Here is a 23948-nt window from a genome sequence, read left to right on the forward strand (position 1 = left end):
ATATTCAACCCTTTGCTTTGCGCTGCCTTCCAACAGGATATAGCAACAAAAATGGTGTTTGGCCTACTCCAGTCACATGATTTGTTCTCCCTCAGGGAGTAATCCATTAAAGTTCTCTTCCCAAGCAGGTCCCTAATTAGCCATTCTACATCTTTAAATTCTCTTTTCTCTAGCTGCAGGAGCTGAAATGCGGATCCGGTAAAAAGCCCTTTGACCTCGAAGCTGAGCTGACCAGGGAGCGAGTAGACAAGGAGGCGTTAATTGCGACGGGAGTATGTGCCCACCGAGGCGGTGAATGCAGCCACGACAAGGCGACTGCGGAAGCTGAAATAGAGGAACTGCGAGCGCGATTGGTGGAGCGCGATGCCGAGGTGGCTCGGCTGGAGGTCCTGTCGCAGGAGCGTGCCCAACTCGTGGAGAAGCGGGCTACCGAGCTGGCCGATCTTCATGTAGGCAGTCGTGGATGTGGGATATATTCTCTCTGGGTGGAATGGTGAAGTTTGGTAGGAATCAGGTTTGAAAGAGCGAAGTGTTTATTCAAATGCGGACGAAATCGATTTCCAGGGTGTTTCCTTTGTTTATGCTGCTGTAGCAATGGGATCAGAGAAATTGATATTCGAAGAGAGCGATACATATCTGCAGAGATAAAAAGTATTTGTCAGAGAATGAGAGAGAATGCCTGAAGGGGCAAAGATTGATCGCTTCTGCTTGTAATTCCTTGAGACACCTTAAGCGAGGCAGTCTTGTGGCAATTGGATCTCCAAATATGGTGATCAAGAAGAAACCGAACCTATCTGAGGAACAGGAGGTGTGAGATAACGGAGTAAAGTTAACTGTGTTGTACTTGTGTGCCTCTTTGGGAGGCATTAACTGTCCTTGTAATGCGGGCATCGGACCAAAAGATGTGGAAAAGCATAGCTTTCCAAATGAAGAAATCATGTTCACACGATTGTCTCCTCTGTCTTCGAGTCTGTTTCGCCCTCATTTTTCCTTCCACCGCATGAGCATGGGATACATTTGACGCGAATATGCCAATTAGGGAGTAATGTGAAGCTGAGCCTTTCATCGGTAGAGATGGTTATCGGAAAAATAAGAATTATTTGAGAGATGGCTCCATATGATGGGTTTTAGATGCCTTTGTTCCTGCAACCAAATCATCTCATTTTACTTTTGAGCGACTTTAGCAGTTCTACTGGATGCGGTTTTGGGCATGTGATGCGTAATGGCCTCTTCTCGTATATCATCCGCATAATTTCAGTTGTTTCAGTCCAGCAGTACAGTTTTCGAAGTCTTTGATTTTATTTTCGAGGGCTTTTGATGTCAAAACCCAAAAAAATGTGTACATAATTACTCTTGATTTTTGAATAATCAGACTCATAGTTTCGGTTACTACTCCGTACTAATTTTAGATTTAATCTGGAATCAAAATCGCTACAATTAGTCTTTTGCTTTTGGTTTTCATGATGTCGTATATGTATTTTTAACTCTTTTTCACGTTAGAAGGCTGTAGACTTGGGTCTTGTTCTACTTTTCTTCCCAAATACCTATTTCACTACCTTTTCTTTCTATCAAGTGGAATTGGAGCATTTTTCCCTTTATCACTGATAATTATCTCAGTCATTGCGGTTACCTTTTACTAACTGCATTCAGAAATCTCATTTCATTGTGAGGCATTATAGAGACTACTAATGTTCTTGTTTGTATTAGCAATTACTGACGAGCTGGTAATATCTAGCTTGTTTGACACGCCATCATCAAATGAAGGAGATATAAATACCTCTAATCACTCTATTTCACAGTGTTTATATTCTTACCGTTCCAGTTTTATTGAACTCAACACCACAAAATGGAATATCCGTTAGGATCACAATTCAAGTTTTAGACACTCTTCTTCATAACACTTGCCCAGATGACCTTAACGGCTCATCAGCACATGAGTCAGTGGGATAGAGGCCAGGCGACTAGCGCTTTTTACCTTTCCACAGCAGTCGCCTGAATAAAAAGTGTCATTCACCTACCTCACCCGCCAGGCAAATCACAAAGACTCTCTCCGTCGCATTGGCGGAGCTTTTATCGAAAAAGTTGCAATAGTAAGAGTAGAAGAAGCAACAGAACAAATCTTTCATTTTGCATCGCCGACAGCTTTTCTTCAACCTTATTTCTTGAAATTAAGTCTTTGTTCACGCACTGCCAGTTTTTTTTGCAAGCTTTGGTAATTAGAATACATGCATTAACAACATAAGGTCAGAGTAATAATTTCATACCAGTTTCAGGGCGGGATTTACCCATACAGATTTATCTGTTTTAGCTAACGTGTAAATTTTTCCATTGTTTTTAAAACACAGACAAGCAGCTGCAAATGCTTAGTGTAGTTTGTGTCGGTGTTTGAAGAGGAGTCTTGTATGACCAGTCTCGCCGCATTCCAATGATGCATTTTTGAGGAATTTCCGCATGACGAAACATTCACAGCACAAAGGTGGGCTCATGCAAAATAACTTGAAAATTTTAGCCTGGACCTCGAGTAAAACATTGAATTTCATTCAATTTGATCAATATTATTCTTCTAAAACTATTTTCCCTCATAAAAGGTGTTACAAGTTTGAGGTCACAGGATCGCGCCTAGCTGTTTTGATGAAGTATTTATCATCTTAAAAATCGGCACTCCTGTTTGACACCCTAAAGTGGGCAGTTGGATGTTTGCATTGCAAAAAGATTAAACTTTAGTGATAGATTGAAAAGCTTCCTGACTGAGAAATTCATTATTGGTCAGTAGATAAGTACTCAATGGCACGTTTACCAACCTCAGAAATCGTAGGTTGGATTTTACCAAGCTCGGCGGATGTTCTAAAATAGCTTTAATATGCTAGAAATCCTCCATTGAATGGTTAAAAGATGCTTAATATGTGGTATACCTTTTTGGAATCCAGAAATCATCGAAATGTAATACATTAAACGGCTGATTGAAGCACCAACTGTAGGATATCCGCAAATTAATGAAGAAAATCGGTAACCTTTACTTGTGTTGTTTGCTTTGGCGGACCTGACATGAGGTTAAATTTTAGATCTCTATTTTAAGAAAATAGGTACTCACAACTTTCGCTGGTAAGCTGAAGAGGGACCGACTGCTACTACGAGAGCGGTGTCAGCCCACTTTCATTACTTTTGCTGTGTATTTGTGTTGGTGCGTTGTGTTTATTAGCACACATGTGGCGTGATCACCCCCAACTTTACTCACCCTCACAGCTAGGTCATAAGGGTACCCGTGTTTATGCTTGCCTGCTTGTTGCACCTAGTAGCTGCAGACCCAGCCCCTCTTTCCGTCCTCTTTGCACAAGTTCCATTCTATTTAGTTTTAATTGTTTCATATTTCTGCCATCACCTTAACAATTGTGTTTTGTTTTTAGACGTGGTGGTTGGTGTTTTCGATACTAAACGTAACTTGTATGTCGTTTTGTGTCATGTGTCAGAGGGACTGCTTAATAGGAAATACGTATTTGATTAATCTCCCAAATCTTCAGAATTAAATAATAATCTTCTTACTCCAGTTAACAAACTGCAAACAATACTTGCGTTTCGCAAAATTCGCAAAATTCTCGACAACACTCTCTTTTAATTTAAAACCGTTAGTGAGGTAATACGTAGGATAAACCTTTCGAAGCGCCATTCTAACCCCGATCATACCTAGCTAAACGGTACGAAGATGGTACCTGCATTACTCAGAAGGCCTCAAAAGAAAAGGCTTCAACATCGATGCGATACTACTGTTTTAAACAATGAGCAGTTAATAAACGAAATGATGGTTAAAATTATTCCATCCACAATTATACATCATTTACCTGTTGACTGCTAATAGAGTTAAAAAAATCAAACCATTTAATTCCATCGTTGAATTCGTTGGTCACTCCTAAAACAGGAAGTAGAGAAGCGAGGCACGCCCAATCCCATGAGCTTCTTCGTATAGCCCATTTTTTCTTATTTCACTCCATTTGAATACACCTCTTTTGGGATTTGAGCAGGGTTGAGCGAAAGTTACCTGAATTTATTTACTAGTTGACAATGAGACGCATTTGGGAGCTGGCTCAGTGTCTGATTAATCATTCAATCTCATAGAGATGAGTGCTTTCAAAGTGAGCTTTTACCCCGAAATGAAAAGAAAGGGGAGGTAGGAACTTCATTAAACGATTTTGCTTTCCGCTTTGTGTCATATCAGTGTGGTTTTTGGCGTAAGCGTATTTGCCTCCGAAAATGGAAGATGCTGTTACTCACCCCTGCAATCACCGAGTAATCGGATGATTCGGGGCCTGTCACGTTTGAGGACTATTGGTTAGGCCTTATCTGGAGACCTCATGCTAATCGGGTCAGATGAACCTCCCAAATATGAAAATTTTTCCACACCATATACCCATATTCAAATACACACTCTCTGGAAGCTCCCTCACTCTTTCAGCGAACAATATTACAATGATTTGAAGTTTTTTGGATGGTTTGGTATTTTAATGCCATTATAGTGAATGTTAAATGCATGTAAATGACGACCCCGTACTAGTTCCCAGAAAAATTGTTGGTAACCTAAGTGGTCAAATATATTCAGCCATTTTTAATGCTTCCAATAAAGATTTTGTTGGCCGTTTCTACTCTATCTGCGTGTAAAAACAATTAAGTCGAATAAAGCCTCATGTTTTGCCTATCTTGGATCCATGACAAATATTTTGCGTTTCAATCATCAAACCGTTTTAATCCAACACTCCCCATCTTTGCTTTTTTCCTTTAGTTAACTAGATTGCAAAGAAGCCCTCCTTGTGCTCACTTCTCATTCCAATTTATAGTTTTGTTTGTGTGCACTGAAGTCCACTCATATTAACAAAGAAGTGCGTCACGATGATTGGCCTTAATGTGGCTAATTCGGCATCTTCGAAAGCGGAAGTTAAAGTCCGCAAAAGAGCCTTCTTTATGACTAGGCTTGAGAACTTTGACCATTTATGTCACTGGAAATACTGAATTGTGACTTTGGTGAAAAATACGGACGTCGAATTTCTTTAAATGCTGTGATAAAAGCGATAATTGGCTGGATTCATTAATCATATCCCATATGTTATAATTTAAGCATCAAGGGGTACTCATATTATCCAGCTTAAAGATGAATTTTATGGACAAGAAAATGATCCCCTCCTCTTCTTGAATGCGATTTTCATAGCATCAAATAGAAAAATATTAAAATGGTAGGTTTTTTATCTCTGCAATAGCGAAGTAGGCGTCGGACAAGGATTTTTGAAAAAGGGACAAAAGCTTCGCCCCCTGGGAATTCGCGTGAGATGGAAGAAAATCTGAGCAGCATACCGTGCCCCCTTCATGACTTAATATCCTGTCAAACACGCTCCTTCGGGCGTATCGCTATTTTCTATGTAGATATTTACCAGCCCCCCACCTTATGCGGTGGGCTAGGCGCCAAATTTACCTAGTGCTTTTGGCGATGCTTCCGCAATGTACGATGCGTATAATGTTAAGTCTTTGTGGACTACCATCAACCGCGTGGTGTTTTCATTTTCGGATTTTCGGGTATTATTAGGAACCTAGCCTCATTATATATGCAAAAAGGCGTAGTCGACGTAAGCATCTCTTCTTTCAGAGTTTTGGGTTTGAATTCGGATGAATTCTTAAGTGGAGGCTACTAATTTATTAGGAATAACTTGGAAAAGGAATCGCATCCTCGGTTAAATCAAACCGACCCATCAATTCCTAAAATTCCAAAAATAAAACAAATCTTCGGATTGGTCACTGTAGTTTGGGAATACAGATAGCAAGTGGAGTAGAGGTGACTGGTCCGCTAATTTAGCTTCACTGTTACCTTTAAAATATGCCTCAGCAAGGTAGTCTTTTTATTGCATGTGTGTGTGTGTGCGCGCTAATTTAAAAACCGCAATAACCCGATTTTGCACAAACGTGTGTGTTTTATTGCAAAAACGCTGCCACAAAGTTTCGGGGATAAAATCATATCGCGTGTAATTACGCGTAATCACATGCACTTTGGGAGCCAAACTGACTACTTTCAAATTCTCATTTTTATTGTTCATCCCTGACCCTTCTTTTCACACTCCTCCCCAAAAAAGTTGGCAACCGCGTTTATGAATTCTTTTCAGGGGATCAATCTTCCGATCTGTTTGACAGTAAACCACTTTACTGCCCTACTTCCTGTTGAGTTAAAGTAATTTGTTTTTTGTGATGGTACGTTTTGGCCAATTTTAAGAGGTCGAAACCACTAAAATTAGGTCACTGAATGCGCATGTAAGAATCGGGCAATTTTACCTCATACAAGAATCTGTGGAATATTCGTCCAGTTTGACACCTAATTGTAATTTATTGTAGTGAGCAACATCGAAAAAGTCTAGCGAAGGAATGGGAGAAATGATATTACAAAAGTGAGTAGATGAGTTTCCAAGTTCGGTCTGGCCTAGCACTTTTTAACCCTAAATCCATTCACTGATCTCAGCTAATACTTATTTGCTAATTCTCTTATTGTTTCATCAACCTGGCTGCTTTAACGCATTTATCAGATCCCACGAGTCTATGGATGATGCTAGCTGAAAGCAAGATCGATTAACAAAGACCTTTAGTGTCTTTACTCAAAAATTCAGCGCCAGGTTTCGTTTCAAATCTTCGTCCCTCCTATCCGGCCATTCTGTTTAACTCGTATCAATAGTGCATTTATTCATCCACGCATTTGCCAACTACTTCGTCCGTTTTAGTTTTGAACACAATTGCCTTTGTTTCAATGCTTTGGGGAAATTGAATGAAAAATAAGAAAGTATGTGTTTTAGGTGGTAGCGCTACACTATCACTGTAGATGTGTCAGCAATGTCCAAAAATCTCATTTTGAGCAACCCAAACCAGAAGGAGTCATTTCAGTCGTCTTTCCATGTCATCAAGGTGAAAAGAAAAGTTTTCACTTAAGTGAGAGGAGGTTGTGAACTTCATAGAAGGTGTGAAGGCTGGGGCGAGATTTCACGTGAATAAGTCATGGCGACACCACCAGAGTTCATAACGTAAACCAACTGCGCAACTGGCAGCCTATCAAAGAGCGTGGGTGTGTTCGTGTCATATGATTTTGCACGTTTCACTTCCAGTGAATTCGTGTGAAACTGGAGTCAGGACACAACAGATTAAAACCTTCTTCTAAAAAGGTGTACCATTTCAGAACGTTGCAAAACATACCAGCCTGGAAGTAGGTTTATGCGTAACGTAATAATGGGTCAGGAGGTTAGCAACGTAGGCGATGCGAACCTAGCTCTAGGCCATCAGCCAAACAACCGAATAGCAAGAAATGGAGGAACCTGTGCCGTTAAACACGTAGCAGAAACTAACATTCTTTTACAGAAGATTGGAATTTTCCTTAGATTATAAGAAAAGTTATGAAACTATGTAACGGTTTCCTCTACTTCTATTATAAGATTGTATTGCTGTTGGAAACCCGTTCATTTTGTGATTTTAGGATGGGACGAAAACAATTCCCACCATCGATTCATTTTATACTAGAAGTAGACGATGGTACTCTTCCATTGATATCTATAGTTGTCTGCATAACGCATCAACTGTAACCTTAAAACATTCATTCATTGCATTTGTTTTAGGTTTTTATGAATGGAGTGAAAATGCGGCTGATTTCCTCTGATTAAATATATCCATCTATTATTTTCGCATACTTTTGCTTGAAAAGCACTATTGCTACTCAGGCATCGTACCTAACCTCATTAGTGTTTCTCCATTTGATGCGAATTTTCGCGTGACATGACTTTTCCTCCGCTTTCCATCATTCGTTATGCTAACGTTTGCCCAAAACCTAGTCTATAGGCAGAACTGTTCCTGCGTTAAAGACTTAGCGCAGGCAGGAATGGATTCAACGCATAAGATGTGAGAATTAGGAAAATAAAGCCGATGGTATTAAAGGCACCCATGCATGGCCGGTGCGAAGACAGTGGAGTGAAGTGAATGGCTGCAAAATAGTACAATGTGCGATCAAAACCAACACAGTTGAGATACGCAAACAATCAACCTTTAGAAATGTTCTGAGTTTGGAAATGTTACCTCGAATTTGTCTTCTACTTCTGACTTCATAGGGCAATTAACTTTGGTGTAAATTTCTGCTGCTTTCAAGTAGTCTTTGTGCACTTGCAAAAAATAACTACCTTTGAACAAGGCTAAACGCTACACGCCAGTTATTTCTTCAAAGCAGCTGAATTTGTAAAAATTTTAAGCAAAAGTATTTTTAAATGCTATTTTGTTGCTGCCATAAATGAGTGGGGCCACTTTTAAAGATGATATTTTTAAGTGTTTTGACGAGATCTTGTGGTCGTACGCGTGCTAGCTTCCGATTGCGTTGGATACTTGTTGACGTGTTTTGGCGAAACCTCAGTGCATCCCTATACTCTGTCATGGGGCATAAACGAGGGAGGCAGTATCAGGGCTTGCCTTCAGGGCATGAGCGACGGTGGGGGGAGGGAGCGAAGGAAAACGGTTAACGTACCATATGTACCCACTCCATTCGTCACTTGACCTCTTTATGGGACGTCCAGGTGAGGGTTCGTTTGTGTGGGTGCGTGTATGTAGGTGCAGTGATTGTGCTTTCACTGCATCAGTCCCACGAAGTTTCATCACTCCGCCCTCCCACCCACTCTCCCTCCAACATCATTACCGTGGTGATTGGTGCAGTGGCAGCGATCAATACCACCTTGGCTGCCTCCAAAATTTCAATTTGCCTCCGCCTGATAAACGCAAATTCCACAAATGTCCTACCGCTGCACCTACGTCGACAGCGCTGTTAGTAAGGCCACTGGGTGTCTCCTCAGCAGTGCGGACAAATATGGCGACATTTCACTCGGTTAACTTCCGGTTTCATTTGGATTTTAGGGCTTTGCAGAACTGTATTGAACTTTCTTGAGGAAGGAAATGCTAGCTAGGCCTAGTAAGTGGTTGTGCGGGGTCTTCTTTTGCACAGATAGACAATTGAAGACACTTTGGGTTTACAAAAGATAAATGTTTTGGAAAAAAGACAAGAACCATCATGGCGCGTGGTATGTGGCCTCGATTTAAAACACAACAATGGGCAATCTGTATTTTAAATCATTTTAGATAAAAAATTCCACCCCTTTCTTTTCCGTTGTTCAGCATTCTCATTTCCCGTTCTCCAATCATGGATAACTGAAGAAGTAAACATTAACAGCACTTCATAACGAATTCATACTATCTCCTGTAAAGGAATTAAGTGCATCTCTAAACAAATTCATGAATTTCACAATAAACCGTTAAAGTTTTTGAATTCCACATATTCCGTCTTGTCAATCACCGACTTGAAGGATAGTCGAAAGCACTGAGATTGTTGTGAAATAATTTAACGATAATTCCGATAATTTGGTTAGTTGACGACTGTGCTTCATTTTTGATTTAAATTTTTATTTTTCCACACTTTGGACGATATTTTAGTGATTTTCAAACACCCTCATTCTGTGCCGTGGGGTTATTTTGAGGTCGGGGCAAAAGTGCGCTCCCACTTGCGAATCGCTGCTGGCAGTAGCGGTCATAAACAGCAAGACTAGCATCAGCCAGTGTTGGCACAGTCGAAGACAATTGGGCATCTTTATTTATGGTTAGCTTACAACGCCTCCACATTTACCTGTGTAATCTGTGCAGATGCAGATGGCTTCCGCTTCTTGTAATACTTAAGGTCGGGCATCCTGCATCATTGGTGGTGGTAATCTTTGGGTCAGGCCCAAGCACTGTTTCTTCCCAATCCATCAAGTTGACGCTTGTAAGAAAGCGATCGAGAACCCAGAATTGGCGATAGGTCCAATTACAAGTTTGAAAACTTCTCTAGATTGGCTAAATTGCTTCGCATTCATTACACTTGAACGTGATGTATACTGGGCTAAAGGAAGAAAGTGTGTTTGAGGAGATGACTTTTTCACTTTACTGCCAAAATATTCTCGGCAAATTTGGCCATAAAAGACGCATATCCTCCAAAGCCTACCTGATTCTTTAAAGTGTTAGCGCGTTAACTCCAATTTCGTCAGACTAAATATGCCCGTCTGAGTCCTTCAGCAGGTGAAGAGGAATCAAGATCGACGTTGAGTAAATTTGTGCAACTTTTAAATAAAATAACCTCATTTTAGACTCTAGAAGTCTAATTCTTTGCTTCTAGCTCTTCCAGTGTTTTAAGTGATTTACAAAAAAAACCATAAGATTGGTTTTCCGTCACTGTGATAACTCAAATTCAGCTGCGTCTGCCGTGAGCGCACGGTAATCGGTTTAACTTTTTGCTTCATTCGGATTGACTTTTTATCGGAACCTATTCATATTGCACTTTTGTTATTTATAATGTTTTGTACTGAACAAATGCCTCCTAAATGAGGGCTTGATTCGTAACATTGACAAAAATTCTTGTTTGCTTTGATTCGGCTGGTATCAAGGAGATGCGTAAGGAACAGGATTATGAACATGAGGCCAAAAATGCACTAACAGGTCAGCTATATGAGCGGTGAATTTAGAATCGCTAAAGATTCATTTATTGGACTACTAACCACAGGTCTACCGTGCACTACTCTCCCAGTGGTGCTTACGAAAATGCGATGTTTTTCACATGATTTCCAACTCATTGCTTCAACTTGTCTTTTATCGATACATTGTTCCGCATTTTACCTCTTGTATTGAAGATTACGGAATAGTGGTTTTTAGAACTAGTATGCGCTGGTATTAGAGCATCCATAAATAGAAATGGCTAGTAAATCTATCATCCTGTCCCTTTTTCCCCTTAATTCTACTTGTGCTGAACGATATGACACAGCTAATTCCAAATTTGGGGGAAAATGAGAGGTGTGCGAAAGATGTCACTACTACTGCGACTCTAGGCCTTTTCTCCAAATTTACTTATGAACACTTGTATTTGAGTAAGACGAAGTATTTATTGCAAAATTTTGCACATGTAGTTTGATAAGTTGATTTTTTACTTCTCGTTGAATCCGCTTGCATTTCTTCCTGTTCCTTTTAACCTTGAAACTCATGGAGCAGCATTCTTTTGATAGCAAAACGCAATCGTATTAAATTACAGGCTAGAAAGCAATCTCATCTCAAAATTTTGGGCTGGGTAAATCAACCCTTTCCTCTATTCATTCAGGTAGCTGTAACGCATCGGATCACAGATCTCCAGGAACAGTTGAGGAGCGCCTCATCAAGGGAAGAGGAACAACGAAGCCAACTGGAGTGCGCCCTCGAAACGAATAAAGAGACCCTAGAACAGCTCACTCAGGCCACCACGAGGATCGACGGCCTGCAATGGGAGGTCGACCATCTCACCAACGAGGTAATGCTTTAATTATTGTGATGGCGAAGGTGCGGGACTCGTTTAAACTACTCGGGGGCTGGACTGGTGTTACTGAAGTACCGAAAACGTTCGTTTACACACTGCGTGTGTGTTGGCAGCGCTGTAGAGCATCATCACCGATTGTGCCTAAAATTGGTACACACATCCCAGGTACACCGTTTTCCGGGATAAACGCGATTCACAAAAAGATTGCACGTGGCAATATCTGGGGTCTTTTGTAGTGGGAATTTGAAGCTCAATGGTTAGCAAAAGAACGAAAATTGCCATTCATGTTACCTGTTCGTGTTTTAAGCTATGTTAGAATAATTCATTTCCTTTTGTCTCTAAAAATGTAGGTCTAGGCACCATATATACTCGTTTGGGGGATGTCGTGAGTGCTTTTCTAGAACTATAAACATTATTTTATTCGGCATAATTAAAGCCCACCTTGTTAATGAGGCTTTTTATGTTGAACATAAGAGTTCACTTGTTTCAAATCCACATTTTGCCTAATAAAGTGTTTGTAACTACATAAATTCCAAACTAGACGAAGTGGGTCATGCTACTGCTAAAGTACCTGATTCTCGATCGCCGTAGCCTGAGGCCATGGCAAAATTTCTTGCTACTTCTTTCACAATCATCGCAAATTTTAGTACAAGTTAAATCGGGGTGGGCGTTGACAAGTAAACAATCATTGAGTAGTACACTAAGTCCATCTCTAAATGCGAACTGTGAATTTCACTTTTCATCACTTCCAACAATACAAGCATACATCCAAATAACCACCCACCCAGCTATACCTCCTCATCTCTCCCTCTCATAATGCTTTGTTATGCAAGACATGATCTCATTCCCGCATAGGCCCACTCTGAGGCCTATAATTCACCAATCAGGTGCATGAAATGATCTCCGAGATTGCAAGCCCTCCGTACGGTACCCTACTCCTACACCATAAAGCATTGCACTGTTTTGAGATTCTTTTAAAGACTGTACAACTTTACTGAACACTGTGTGAGCAGCAATTATAGGTCGGCAGTTGCCAGGTTATTGACATGCAAAGATCTCGACCTTCCTCGGTGGTTCGGTCAGGGCCGAGATGGTCGTAAAACCGCATCACCCGTTACCATTTTCAAGTTTTTTTGCAGCATTTTTGGAGTCGGAAATGTCTCGTTGCATGACCTTGGGTGGTTTAACGGGAGGTTAGTAGGTCCAAAAAAATGCTCTATATCTTGTCGCAGCCTTTTGATCTACCATGGTGCCAAAGTCCTCAGGTTGAACAAAATCTTGTTTCTGTCTTCGTTTTTGATATGAAGGGCGCGATTCGACAGGTGACGATTTGATCTTGTATGCGTAACTTCGACAGCTAATTAAAGTGGCAAGGAATGAGCTTGATTGGTTTCAACCGGATATAATCTTTTATCAAGTTAAAGCAAGTTCATAATATACGGATAGCACCACCTATTTAGGTACGGATTTGTCATAAATGTATATTTGGTACAATCAAGACATCTGCTGATCCAGAGAGCTCTTGGAACCAACATGGCAAGTGACACATTTGACTTAAGTTCGGTAATTTCTCACAGGATTCTGTTAAAATTCCAGTTTTTTCAAGGAATCAACAACGAGATTTCCAGTTGGAGACTTATAGATTTCTGAAAACTATAAAAACAAAACCAAGAAATTGTAAAGAAGTGGAGACTGGGGATAGCTGAAAACACTTGGAGAAACTAAGTAGAATTCAAAAGCACCCAAAAGGCCTCATTTCTCTATAATAGGTGGTTTTGAAAAGGATTTATGCAAAAATAAATACTTTCGGTTGAAGATTGTCTGTGTATTTAATGCAATTCGTAAGCTTAATTTCGATTTCCGTAAGTCTTTAACCTCAGATGCCTAATGCTTTCAGCAATCAAAGTGTACAGTTAAAAGACCAAATCAAATAAACTGATAGCTTTTCTCTCTCCCTCACATTGCAGAAACGTGGTTTGCTGTAGATCCTTGATCTTCCTTTTTACCCACAAAGGCAAAAGGAGTCATTGTTAAAGAGGCACGATTCTAGCAAGGAGGTGCTAACAATAGGCTTTTAAAGGCCACATCACATCTCAATTGGAAAAGGACGATAAAAAATAGAAGTAGTAGTGAGCAAATAGGACTTTAAACAGTCATTGTTCTCGTGTTTAAATGATAAGATTGAGAAGCAGATTGGAAAAGTGAAATGTCAACCACTGGAGCACATGATGCCTCCCACCGCGTTGTTCTTCTTTTCATTCTTGCAATCCCAGCTTGACTCAAATTGGCCTCTTCTCAATCGCGTTTTTTGTTAGTCCTCTTCACTGTGTCATGATCCAACTCGGATTCTTGGCACGTTCTATTATATTTTCAAATCAAAAAGTGAAAGGTAGACAGTATTCTTTAGTTCACTTCTTTCAAAAAAGATACGAGTTCCTTGTCTGTCTTTTAAGAGAGATTTAAAGGCAGTTAGTAGATTTGACATTTCAACTTAGATCTCATTGAATGACCCAAAACTTTTTCCGTTTTTTTCCTCTCAGACCTTATGTCTTCTTAGTTCAGGTACGTCTATCAGACGATCAGCTCCTTATTCAATTACTGATACTACTTCTGCAACCGATCCCATGACTGCTTTTAGCCACAAAATAATCCCGTATCATGAAATTGGAGGTCAAGTATTGAAAGGTAATTTTACCTTTTCAATGTGAAACGGGATTGGGTAAGGCAGTCGTGTGCTTATGCTTACTCGCTAGGACAAGAGCAATTTGACAGGACACAACTGTAATCCGTACACTTTTTCTTCACATACTTGCAGTCTGTACTACTTCAGTGACTCACTCTAATTAATCCTTTTCTTTTCCTTCACAAAATCCCAACTTGTAGTCAGCCTTCTAGTGCTGTTTGTTACAAATGAAGGGTGCTAAAAACTCACTCAGTTTTCAAATACCGCACCTTCATTCACTTCCCTCAAGGCGTGAAGTATGAATTTTGCCAGCATACAAGGATTAAGCTTTGATAAGATGGTAAACAAATTCACTTGTGAATAAACGTTTTCGGTGATTAGATGAAAATTAGTAAATTAAGGCACCACGCTTTTGCCCTTCTTCGTCGAACCAAATTCTCCACTGATTTCCGATCCGTCGCCAAATTCATGGCAAGTATTTTTTGATTCCGGAAGATTGCAAAACTCCTTATTTCGAATTCTTGGTAGAAATTGTGCCTTTACGCAACAAGTACTCACAAGCAATATCATTCAACCGTTCATTAGAGAACTTACACACACACCTGATGGAGCGTTACGTTACCCTTCTCTTCCTCCTTGTCCCCTGGCTATTCTGCACAGAACAGCGCTGTGTAGAAGCAATTGATTTGAGGGGATTGACTCGTTGTCCAAGTTCCTTTCATTCGCTTTCCTTCTTTTTTAACGGGCAAATCACTGGGGTCAAAAAAGCAAATCGACCTCCTAGATCAAAAAATAATTTGAGGAATTAAAAGTTATGCCGCCTAAAAACTAGCAGGCTGGGGTAATATAACGTCAGAAGCAACCCGATTCTATATTGCCATTTAAAACTGAATAATTTTATTTCTTGTCACTAATTTTTCCGCATTGATAATGAATGCACGTAGCATAATTGCGACACCAGGTTCAGATAGAAAAATTGTGACGTGGCATATGCGTGACCTCGGTAGATGATGCTACATAATTAGTCCTTTTAGTTGAAGATAAAAAGAATCAGTTGGAGTCCAATTTATTTTCACATAAATGCCTATGCGAAAACTTCCTTCAATCTTTCATGAAGTGCTCCCCTGGGTTAAGCGCTCGGCTTGAGAATCCATTCAGCCACTTAATAGGCAATGCTTTCAACTGCCACGGCTACCTTCTTCTTCTTTTTCTTTTCTGTGCAGAATCGTAGTTTGCAGGAGCAGTTATTGGCAAATGGAATCTCAAATGGCATTTTAACAAAAGCCCTACAACGTGAAATCCCAAAATTAATGTGGCAAAAACAATTATAGAGTTTCAAACTACATACCGCTAAATTTCAAGGCTAAGGACCCAATTTTGCATTTGCTCAACAAGTAAAAAGACAGGCGATTAATCCCTACCAAAAAACGTTCTCCTTTACACTGAAAAGTCTTCTGATATACCAGGCAAGCTCACTCATTTCCACTTCCCTTCACGTTGCCATATCATTTGGGTGCGATTATGGAATAATTTTTTAATTAAAGAGCTCAAAAGAAGCACGTACCTTTCAGCTTTTGCAAAGAAACATGGGTTGGAAACTTTTTCTTTTTCAAGAACAAATTCGCCACCAGTGGATCTCAGAGAGAGTGACCACCAAGGCCTGAATGTTTTAGTTTTCTTGTGAAACACTAAAATATGTGCTACCAAACTAACCAAATGGCTTGTAAAAGAACTTTCCAAACTCATTTTTTCTCAAGTTTAACTACCCCTACACAATGTGACATCACCATTTGCCATAATCTGATAAATGTAATAAGGAAATTTGTGCGTCACACATATGTGACACTGGCACCAGTTGAGTATGGCGTTTACTTCTTCTCCTCCCCGTTTGCCTTTTGTACACAGAACCATAGACTTCATGAACAGTTGGCCGCAAGCGAGGCACACTTCGAGAAGTCGATGATAGCGCATCAGGCAACCGGGTTGGTGGAACGCAGTCGTGAGAGAGAAGCGGTAAGGGAGGAATACGAACACGTCCTGTTGTGCTACAAAAACTCTCTCGCGGAAATGGAGGCTAAGATGATGAAGAAGGATAGGGTATGTTTCTCGCTCTACCTTTATTCACTTCCAACAAACTGTTCGTTGAGGGTAGAACTAGAAGCTTGATTCAGTCCTCGGTACTCAAGGCCTTCGTAGGTAGTTGTTGACCATAAGCTTAGTTCAAAACTTTTCTACTGGCTTCAAATTTAAGATAAGCATGCCAGTTTGGGACACATTCTGAATTTGAAACTTCATCTATAAAGCTTACACATCAAATGAAGTACATAATTGATTTTATTAATACAAAATTCCTTAATAGGTAATCGCTCTAGAATGTACAAAATTCTCTCATTAAATCGAGTTTTTAGTGTAGGGATTTACTCTTATCTTTTGTGTTTGGTGGAACAAATTTTCAACATTTTCTGAAACTGTGATATGAAGTCAACAGTTGATACCTATGTATGGTGGTTTTAACGAAGAAATCAGTCATGATTAGCTGTTGCCGGTTCCATGTACGAGATGTAATTGTGAGTTAGGCATTTAGCCTTAGCACTGGCAATAATTCTTTAGTTTTCCACTAGGATGTACACTTTATTTCCATATAGCAGAAAATCATTCAAATGAATGTAGGAATAACCACTGACTAGAACCTTCTCGATTCATCGATATTTTTAGGAATAAGTCAAGATCCTGCGTAGGGATCTCATTTTTAAGTCGAAAGTACAGCTGCGAAACGTTTAGAGTAACTCTATTCTGTTGCATTATTTTTCATTCCATCGTTGAGGCTTGACAAAAGTTAAAGCAAACGTTTTACTTGGCTACACAGACAAAACATCTCTGCTCACTGAGCCCACCTTCTTCTTGATTCTCCTCCGACCACCAAAATTGTCAAGTATTACAGTAGAAGAGGTAGAGACAAAGAATTCGGACCAAATTCATGCTATTTTGTGTACGCACCCATAGCTGGAATCGGAAGTAAAGAAAAGCTTTGAAGTTCCTGTGTTGCAAACTTGGGTGCGTTTACTGGCAACGAGCTAAAGTATCATTTTAAACAGGTCCATGGTGGTTCTTACTAACTCATCTTAAAAATTAACTTCGCACCAGGCTAAAAGCACCTTAAACTTTGGTGGTCGAGGCTCCTTCGATTAAACTGAGTGGAAATTTGCTACTAAAAATACGAAGCACATAGACTACTAAACTACTACATTTTATCCGTTGAAGTGATCGAAGTTAAACCGAAGATTTGGAAAATGTTTCTTACATCTGTCTTTATAAGTATGGAAAAGTCGTGAAGGGGAACCACCGCTTGTCTCTACACGTCTTCTACAACAACTTGGCATACTTTTGACGGTGGTTTTCAGGTCAGGCCTGGCCTTCTCACAACCGACAAACAGTAAAATCGTGATTAAAAGGTGTATTGCTTAAACCTGATTATATTTTTCCTTCCAAGCCACGCGTCGAAACACCCTAGACACATTTCCAATAGCCCCCTACTTTCCGTACTGGCAGAACTGTTACGCCTCCCAGTACATCTCTCAGCATGCAAAATTGCAATCTTTAAGTCAATTTGTGTCATATTTGCCTATTAAAGTGGATTTCATAAGCTTCGCAACAAGGCAGCGAGCCTACTTCAGAGGTGTTGAGGAAGTGGTTTGGAAGTAATTATTTTTTCGTCGGATTTATGTGAGCACTTTTGCAGAGCGCATTTTAATACATACTATTGGTTTGTTTCATGTCCATATTCTTACCAATAATAGTACTACGGAGTGCGAGAAGCTCAAGTTCCTTACTGATCAACCGCTACAGTGGTAATATTGAAACCGAATTTTTCTTGGAAACGAAGCTTACTCGTATCCTATCTCATCCCTTGTTCAAGCTAAGAATCGAATTTGATAAAGTATCTTTCGCACTAGGATTAAGTTTTATGCTTAAAATGGCCGTAGTAGAGTTACCGCCAAAGGGAAATTTTAGTTGTGGAATCAGGAGGTAGCCACACAGACCCGTTAAGTGCGCACAAATGGTTTATTTTAACGATCGAAAATGTACTTTTATGAAATAAATACCCCATTGGGGGGAAATATCGTTGAATTTAAGTAGTCAGCAAGCGATGGAAGGTCCTGGATGTTTTCTGATCGCCTTTCTATCCATCCTGGCTCCAATATCTATCCTAGTTCACTCGCTTAATTGGCACCTCAGCCACCCGCATTCACCATTGGGGTTGTGAGTACAGTAGAGTGTGGTCAAGTAGAAAGGTTGGGAAGAAGCAGGTGCCCCCGATTTTACCACTTCTCGACCGACTCTCCACCACCATCACCGTCACGAACCCGCTCAGCACGTGCGACATTTGGTCTCGAGGTGATTAACTCGATCACTTGTGTCTCTCTCTGTGTGTGCATATGCATGCAGTCGTAATTTCAGTGGTAATTACGATGAGGGAAATGTTCGCCTCCTTCTCGTTAACCCCTTGACTAGACAGGCTGGTGCTTAATGATGGGTGGGATCTACGGGCTCACCTTAGTTTTCAGTTCTATTTAGCACCCGTTCGTATTTGCAGCTAACCTTACTTGTAAACAAACGGTGATCGCCGTTTAATATTTTAAATGTAGGGCAGTGTTCTTTAGGTTTTAAAACAAAGAACTTTGCTGAGAGTTTCCTTCCTTCCAGTTAGCTTCTAAAGGAACCCTCTAAACTCCTCAAGGTTGAACATTATCACTTTAATGGATTACATTCTTACTTCCAAAGTGGGATTCGGCAATTGATAAAGACCTGGACCCAAGGTAGAAAAACACGCAAAGTATTGCTTTTAGTTTTCGTAGGTTGTTGTTCTTTGGGGAAAATTCCTTATTATGCAAAATGCTTGCGACCTTATTTGTGCGCTCTTTATAATTTATTCACAGCGATCTGCTTAACAACAAAACTGGCTTTGAAGCTGATTGAATAAAGGCACATGATGAGTTTACTTTGTCACAGTGCAAACCTGTGAGGCGCAGTAGATCATATTTTAGGCAGGTTTCAAATTTTAAGTTTTGCATTTAATCATCATGTGGTGCTAGCAGGAAAGTACAACAAATTAACGCCATTTTACATCGCTCTGTGAACAGCAAAATTAGGCATGATTTTTATACGATTGAAAGCCATAATCTTGCCTTTTCACCCAATGCTGCAATTGGAAACTTCAGGCCAAAAAAATACACTTGCAAGTGGATTTGCCTACTACAGCATCCCAAAGGCGTTTTTCTTGCTAATGACTTATTGCTGCGTCTGCAATGTGCAGCAAATGGCAGTCGTGGTGATGGTTTCTGTCAAAATGTCAAGCAGATGTTTCCGGCCCAAATTTGATATCGATTTCTGTGGCTTTGCGGGCACAAAATTCCTCCACACCCACGCACACAGACAAAAGTATCATCAATCTCCTCTGACACTGACAAGTAACCAGAATGCGGAAGGCTGTGGATAAATATGCCGAGCAGTGGAAGGGGAAAAGCAAAACTGTGGGGACTTGAATTTATCTACTTTTTTTGATCTGCCTGTCATCGCAAGGAGTGCGATTTCCAGGTGAATTTTGTTGGCAATGTTATGTCCTTTAAAGGGTGTATCTACCATTAAAAGTTACGCTAATCTGAACGATTGCCAAGGGGCTATATCCTTCTAAATGATCCACAATCCAATCCGAACAGGTACTAAGGTAATTTTTATGGGTATAAGACCTTGTATTGCCAATTTTCTTCTTATCCCTCAATCATTAGAAATGCATAAAGATGTCATATTGATTTGGGTAAAATAAATTTTCTTTTAGTGTTATTTTCCCGTAGCTCATTTGTACTAAGTGATCATTTTTTGAAGTACCATTTGAGATTAACAATTTTCTTGTTCTAAGTACTGCTTCAAGGGTTGGCCTAACTTATTCCGGCATGGCCAGTGCTCCGTAAATAGCGCCTTAGAGTGCAGGCAAAAGTATTTTTAGCAAATGTTACGCTTCTTCCCCCGAAAAGTGGGTTTATATATTTGTGAGTAATAGTCGAATTCTATTCCTGCATTTCAAATTGGCAATAGAAGTGTCAGCAAAGGCGCAGGCATATATTCCTTCTGGCTTGAACAAAAACCGTGTCATTGCAAAGGTCTTTTACATCAATTATGGAACTCATAAAGGTTTGATTAAGCAAACACACGCATTTCAGAAAAGTAATGATAACACGGTTAAAATGATCCCCGGTATTCACAAGCGGATTTAGTCTGAAATTTCCGCCTTTTTCCTCGCATGTAAGGGTGATTTGTGGGTTTTATTTATTATTTAAGAGTGGGCCATTCTATTCGCCGAGCTATTTACGGGTGCTTTTCGTCACAGAGCCATCGTTATACAGATACTTTGAAATCGCTGTCAACGAGGGTGCGGCTAATGCACACAACGTATGCAGATCAGCGGTTTGATTAAGCACATACGACAGTGTACTCAAAAATAGCTCGCGTAGGTAGTTCGAGTTGCGACTACGTTTGGTACTGTCAACGCATGGAAGTAGCCTTGATTGGCATTTCAGTGGACCTTACCAGTCCTCCACTGTAGATGTCAATTACTAAACTACCTCATATGGGCATGCTTTGGTTATTTGAAACACCACTTCTCAACCAAAAGGTAGGAAAGTGGAATTTCGCGGCGAAATCGGATTTTGAATATCTACTAGCTTTATAACGACAAGTGTGGTAAAGTTCAGTCATTTTAAAGGATGGTTATTGGAACTCTTAGTTACAGCTCAATAACTTCAAGTTTTTAGCAGTGCATGCGCTGGATTTCTTGCGCTTTCAACTACATGGAAGGATTTGGAGCCCGTTAGCAAATGGTGTACTTCAGGTGAAGGCATTGTGCATTCACCTGCCCGATGTGTGGACGACGGACAACTGTGCCCTCTTTCGCGCAGCTGTGGCAACCCAATGGCTTCTTCTCCCCACTAAATCAAATTAGATCATCATAAGCTGGAATTACACACTAAAATATGCAACCCTAAAAATAGAACGCTTCTCGAACTAATTCCAACGACATTTTCGGGGCACTCGTATCACCACTCAGTTCGGTGGGACTGCTGAGAAAAGAGGGAGAAGGGTCTTTAACCAAGAAGGTGTTGTTCAGTGACTGATCGACCGCAATTAAAGGCCCAATTCTCAATTAGGAATAGCCAGTGACATATGAACTGATGCTATAGACTGATCAATTTTTCACTAGCCTGAAAACGAAAATGTTTTCATCTTCTCACCCGCGGCTTTTGATTGCATCGGTAAAGGTATCACTGTCCTGCACCCTAATAGATAAAAAATATTTTTAAAGCAAATCTCAAGTACAAAAAACTTGGAGGTACCGGAAAAGCCAAAAAATAAATTTATGGACATTGTTTATTGACTGAACAACTCTCGAAATTTTTCTCGCTTCTCAGACGATCAGGTCAGCTGAATTTTTGGGTCCTTCCTCATTGCAGCACATTCAAAACATGGAGTCAAAAGTGAACAAACTGAAGTCCGAGATGCTTCAGCTACAGAACCGTCTACAAGCCTCTGAGAGTCGCCGCGTCGCCGGTCCGGAAAAGCCATTAGTTGAGGATCGACAGGGCAAACCACCTGAAGTCAGGCGATATCAAAAGCCTCCCGCTTCTACCTCCGCCACTGGTACCATCTCGTCAGCGACGAGACCTGCAAATCGAGCCGTTAGCATTGGCGGCCAAGCCTGCAATCGCTCTAGATGCATTTCTGGCGGTGACGGCGTCTCCCCCATCTACCCCAATGAGGGCTCGCCACCTCCTTACCGCATGATCAGGACCTCAGCTCCCACCAACACCCGTAAGGAAATCGTTTATTCTGTAGTGTTTAGTGCGTTTAAATACCTATTATTGAGGCCCAGAGATACTGACTGACTGCTTTTGTTTAATGGATTACAAGTTCTAACATGCATTCTGGTGATATATGAAGGGATAATTTGCTAGAAATCTGCTCATCCTCAAGAATTTGGTGTCTTATGAAGTCATGAAGTTATTAATGCACATATAATGAAACGAAACTTGTATTTTGCCACAAAAGCATTAACGCAGGTGATAAAGTAGTCATCCGTCCATCCAAATGAGGGCTTATACCTTTTTTGGATGATTATAACCTCAACGGTCTCCAATATCCGTAAGAATTGTAATATTAGTGACCTCCTGTAAAAGTGGCTTTAATACCGCGGTTTAATACCTACGTACACCCTATCATATTTTCGGGTAGTAGATTGTTTCTAGGCCCTCTCTCTAGAGAGATACTTGTCTCACTGGTACGCGTATCAAAATGTCGCTCACTCTACCATAAAAGTACATACATCTTCTTTCCATCCTGTAATCTGATTCTCTGCTCCGACAAACACTCGTAAGAGTAGGTCTATTGGTCCTGCTACCCTACGAAACACTTTCTGAATGGTCGTTAGTTCCTTTTAATATGGTTTTTGAAAATAAAATCCATGAGTCGGGGATCTATCTGCAATGGTTGTGTGAGACCTCCCTTTTTCTGATAACATTTAAAATGACGCTTCTGTAGTCCATAATGATTAGGATTTTTGTTGCCTTACAATTAAATAATATCAGCGCCTTTAATTCAGTTTAATAAAGCCAAAGTCCGTCTATGAAGCGGTTGTGTCAGGTGATTGTTAGCTCCCTATGTTATTTTCTGACAATGTCTAACTTCGTACCTCTAAATTTATGCCACACTTAAATGATTTCATTTTAAAGAAACCTAATCTTGGCTCTGCACACAAGCCCCAGAACTGGGTAATTCAACAAGCTACAAAACCCACTAGCGAAAATTATAAATAAGGTCACCCGTTCCATTGGGATAGGTTAGGTAATATTCTGCTGATATCCTCGGATCGTGTCACAATTCATTGTTATCTAGGTGGCTGCGTAGTTTCTGTTGTATTTTAACATTGTCACAGTACTAATTTGAGTGTTTGTCCATCCAAAATGGAATTAAGTCTAAATTACTTTCTCTCAAACGATCTCTGGCCTTGAGTTTGCATAAGGTACGCTGAATTTTTAATTCTGTCAAGCAGCACAGCTTGTAATACATCAAGAAATAGTAAAGAATGTGTTGTTCCATCGGGAAAGTAGGTGAAAAAAATGGAACATCTGAGCTGTATTGATAACTCTGAAAGAGAGCGTATTTTAGTAGACGGCTAGTCCTGCTGAAACGCGTCACAACACGCCTTCTCCAGCACCCTGTTTGCATGTTTTCCTGACAAATGACGCGGAGCATAGAAGTGTGGGGAAGAAAATGTCATGCAACAACAAGAGAGACCAATAAAAAAATGGGTCAGCTCAGTATTAAATGTAGAATGGTGATTACACCACTTCAAGAATAAATTACCGCACAGCCTTTCATCTTTGACTTGAAGGCAAGCGTGCAGCACAAAAGTGGGCACAGGTCGAAATCATTTGAAGAACGCTAATCTGACAATAAAAAAGACGGACACGGATGTTACACAGACGCCGCATATCTCGGCGGCCATCGAAGCGCTCCCGATTTCGCTCTCACACACCACGGGGGTATGAATTCCTTCGGGCAAACAAGTTGGCCCTGGCGATTGACAACATTCTGGAAGTGTCACAGAATTAGTAAAATCTCGAGGGAGGAGGAAGAGATGTAACTGAGGTTGGCAAGGGGAACAAATTAGAATGGGATTTACAGTGTCTAATCCACTTTGGTATTGCCTTAATTAAACTCAATTCCATTAAGTCGTAATTCAAGTTTTATTTGCGCAGCCTGAAAGGCATAGGTTATTTGAAATAAAATTGAATTTTTTTAACAAATTATCGTACTTTGGTGTTTCGGGGCTTGAATTTTGCAATCGCAGGGACTTAAAAT

The 23948-nt window shown here is 40.3% G+C and overlaps 1 protein-coding gene across 1 annotated transcript; it reads left to right on the forward strand. All coding sequences in view use genetic code 11, as the record gives it.

The window, feature by feature from the left end:
• Window positions 1–8554: 8554 nt before the first annotated feature.
• On the forward strand, window positions 8555–23730 carry EGR_00546 (hypothetical protein; the record flags this gene model as incomplete). Its single annotated transcript, XM_024489795.1, has 5 exons — window positions 8555–8815; window positions 11162–11347; window positions 15942–16133; window positions 21500–21899; window positions 23570–23730. The coding sequence occupies 5 exons, from the start codon at window positions 8555–8557 to the stop codon at window positions 23728–23730; spliced, it is 1200 nt and encodes a 399-aa protein (XP_024355792.1).
• Between the last annotated feature and the right edge of the window lie 218 nt (window positions 23731–23948).

Source organism: Echinococcus granulosus, assembly GCF_000524195.1.
Source record: "Echinococcus granulosus chromosome Unknown EG_S00002, whole genome shotgun sequence".
Classification (NCBI taxonomy): Eukaryota; Metazoa; Platyhelminthes; class Cestoda; order Cyclophyllidea; family Taeniidae; genus Echinococcus; species Echinococcus granulosus.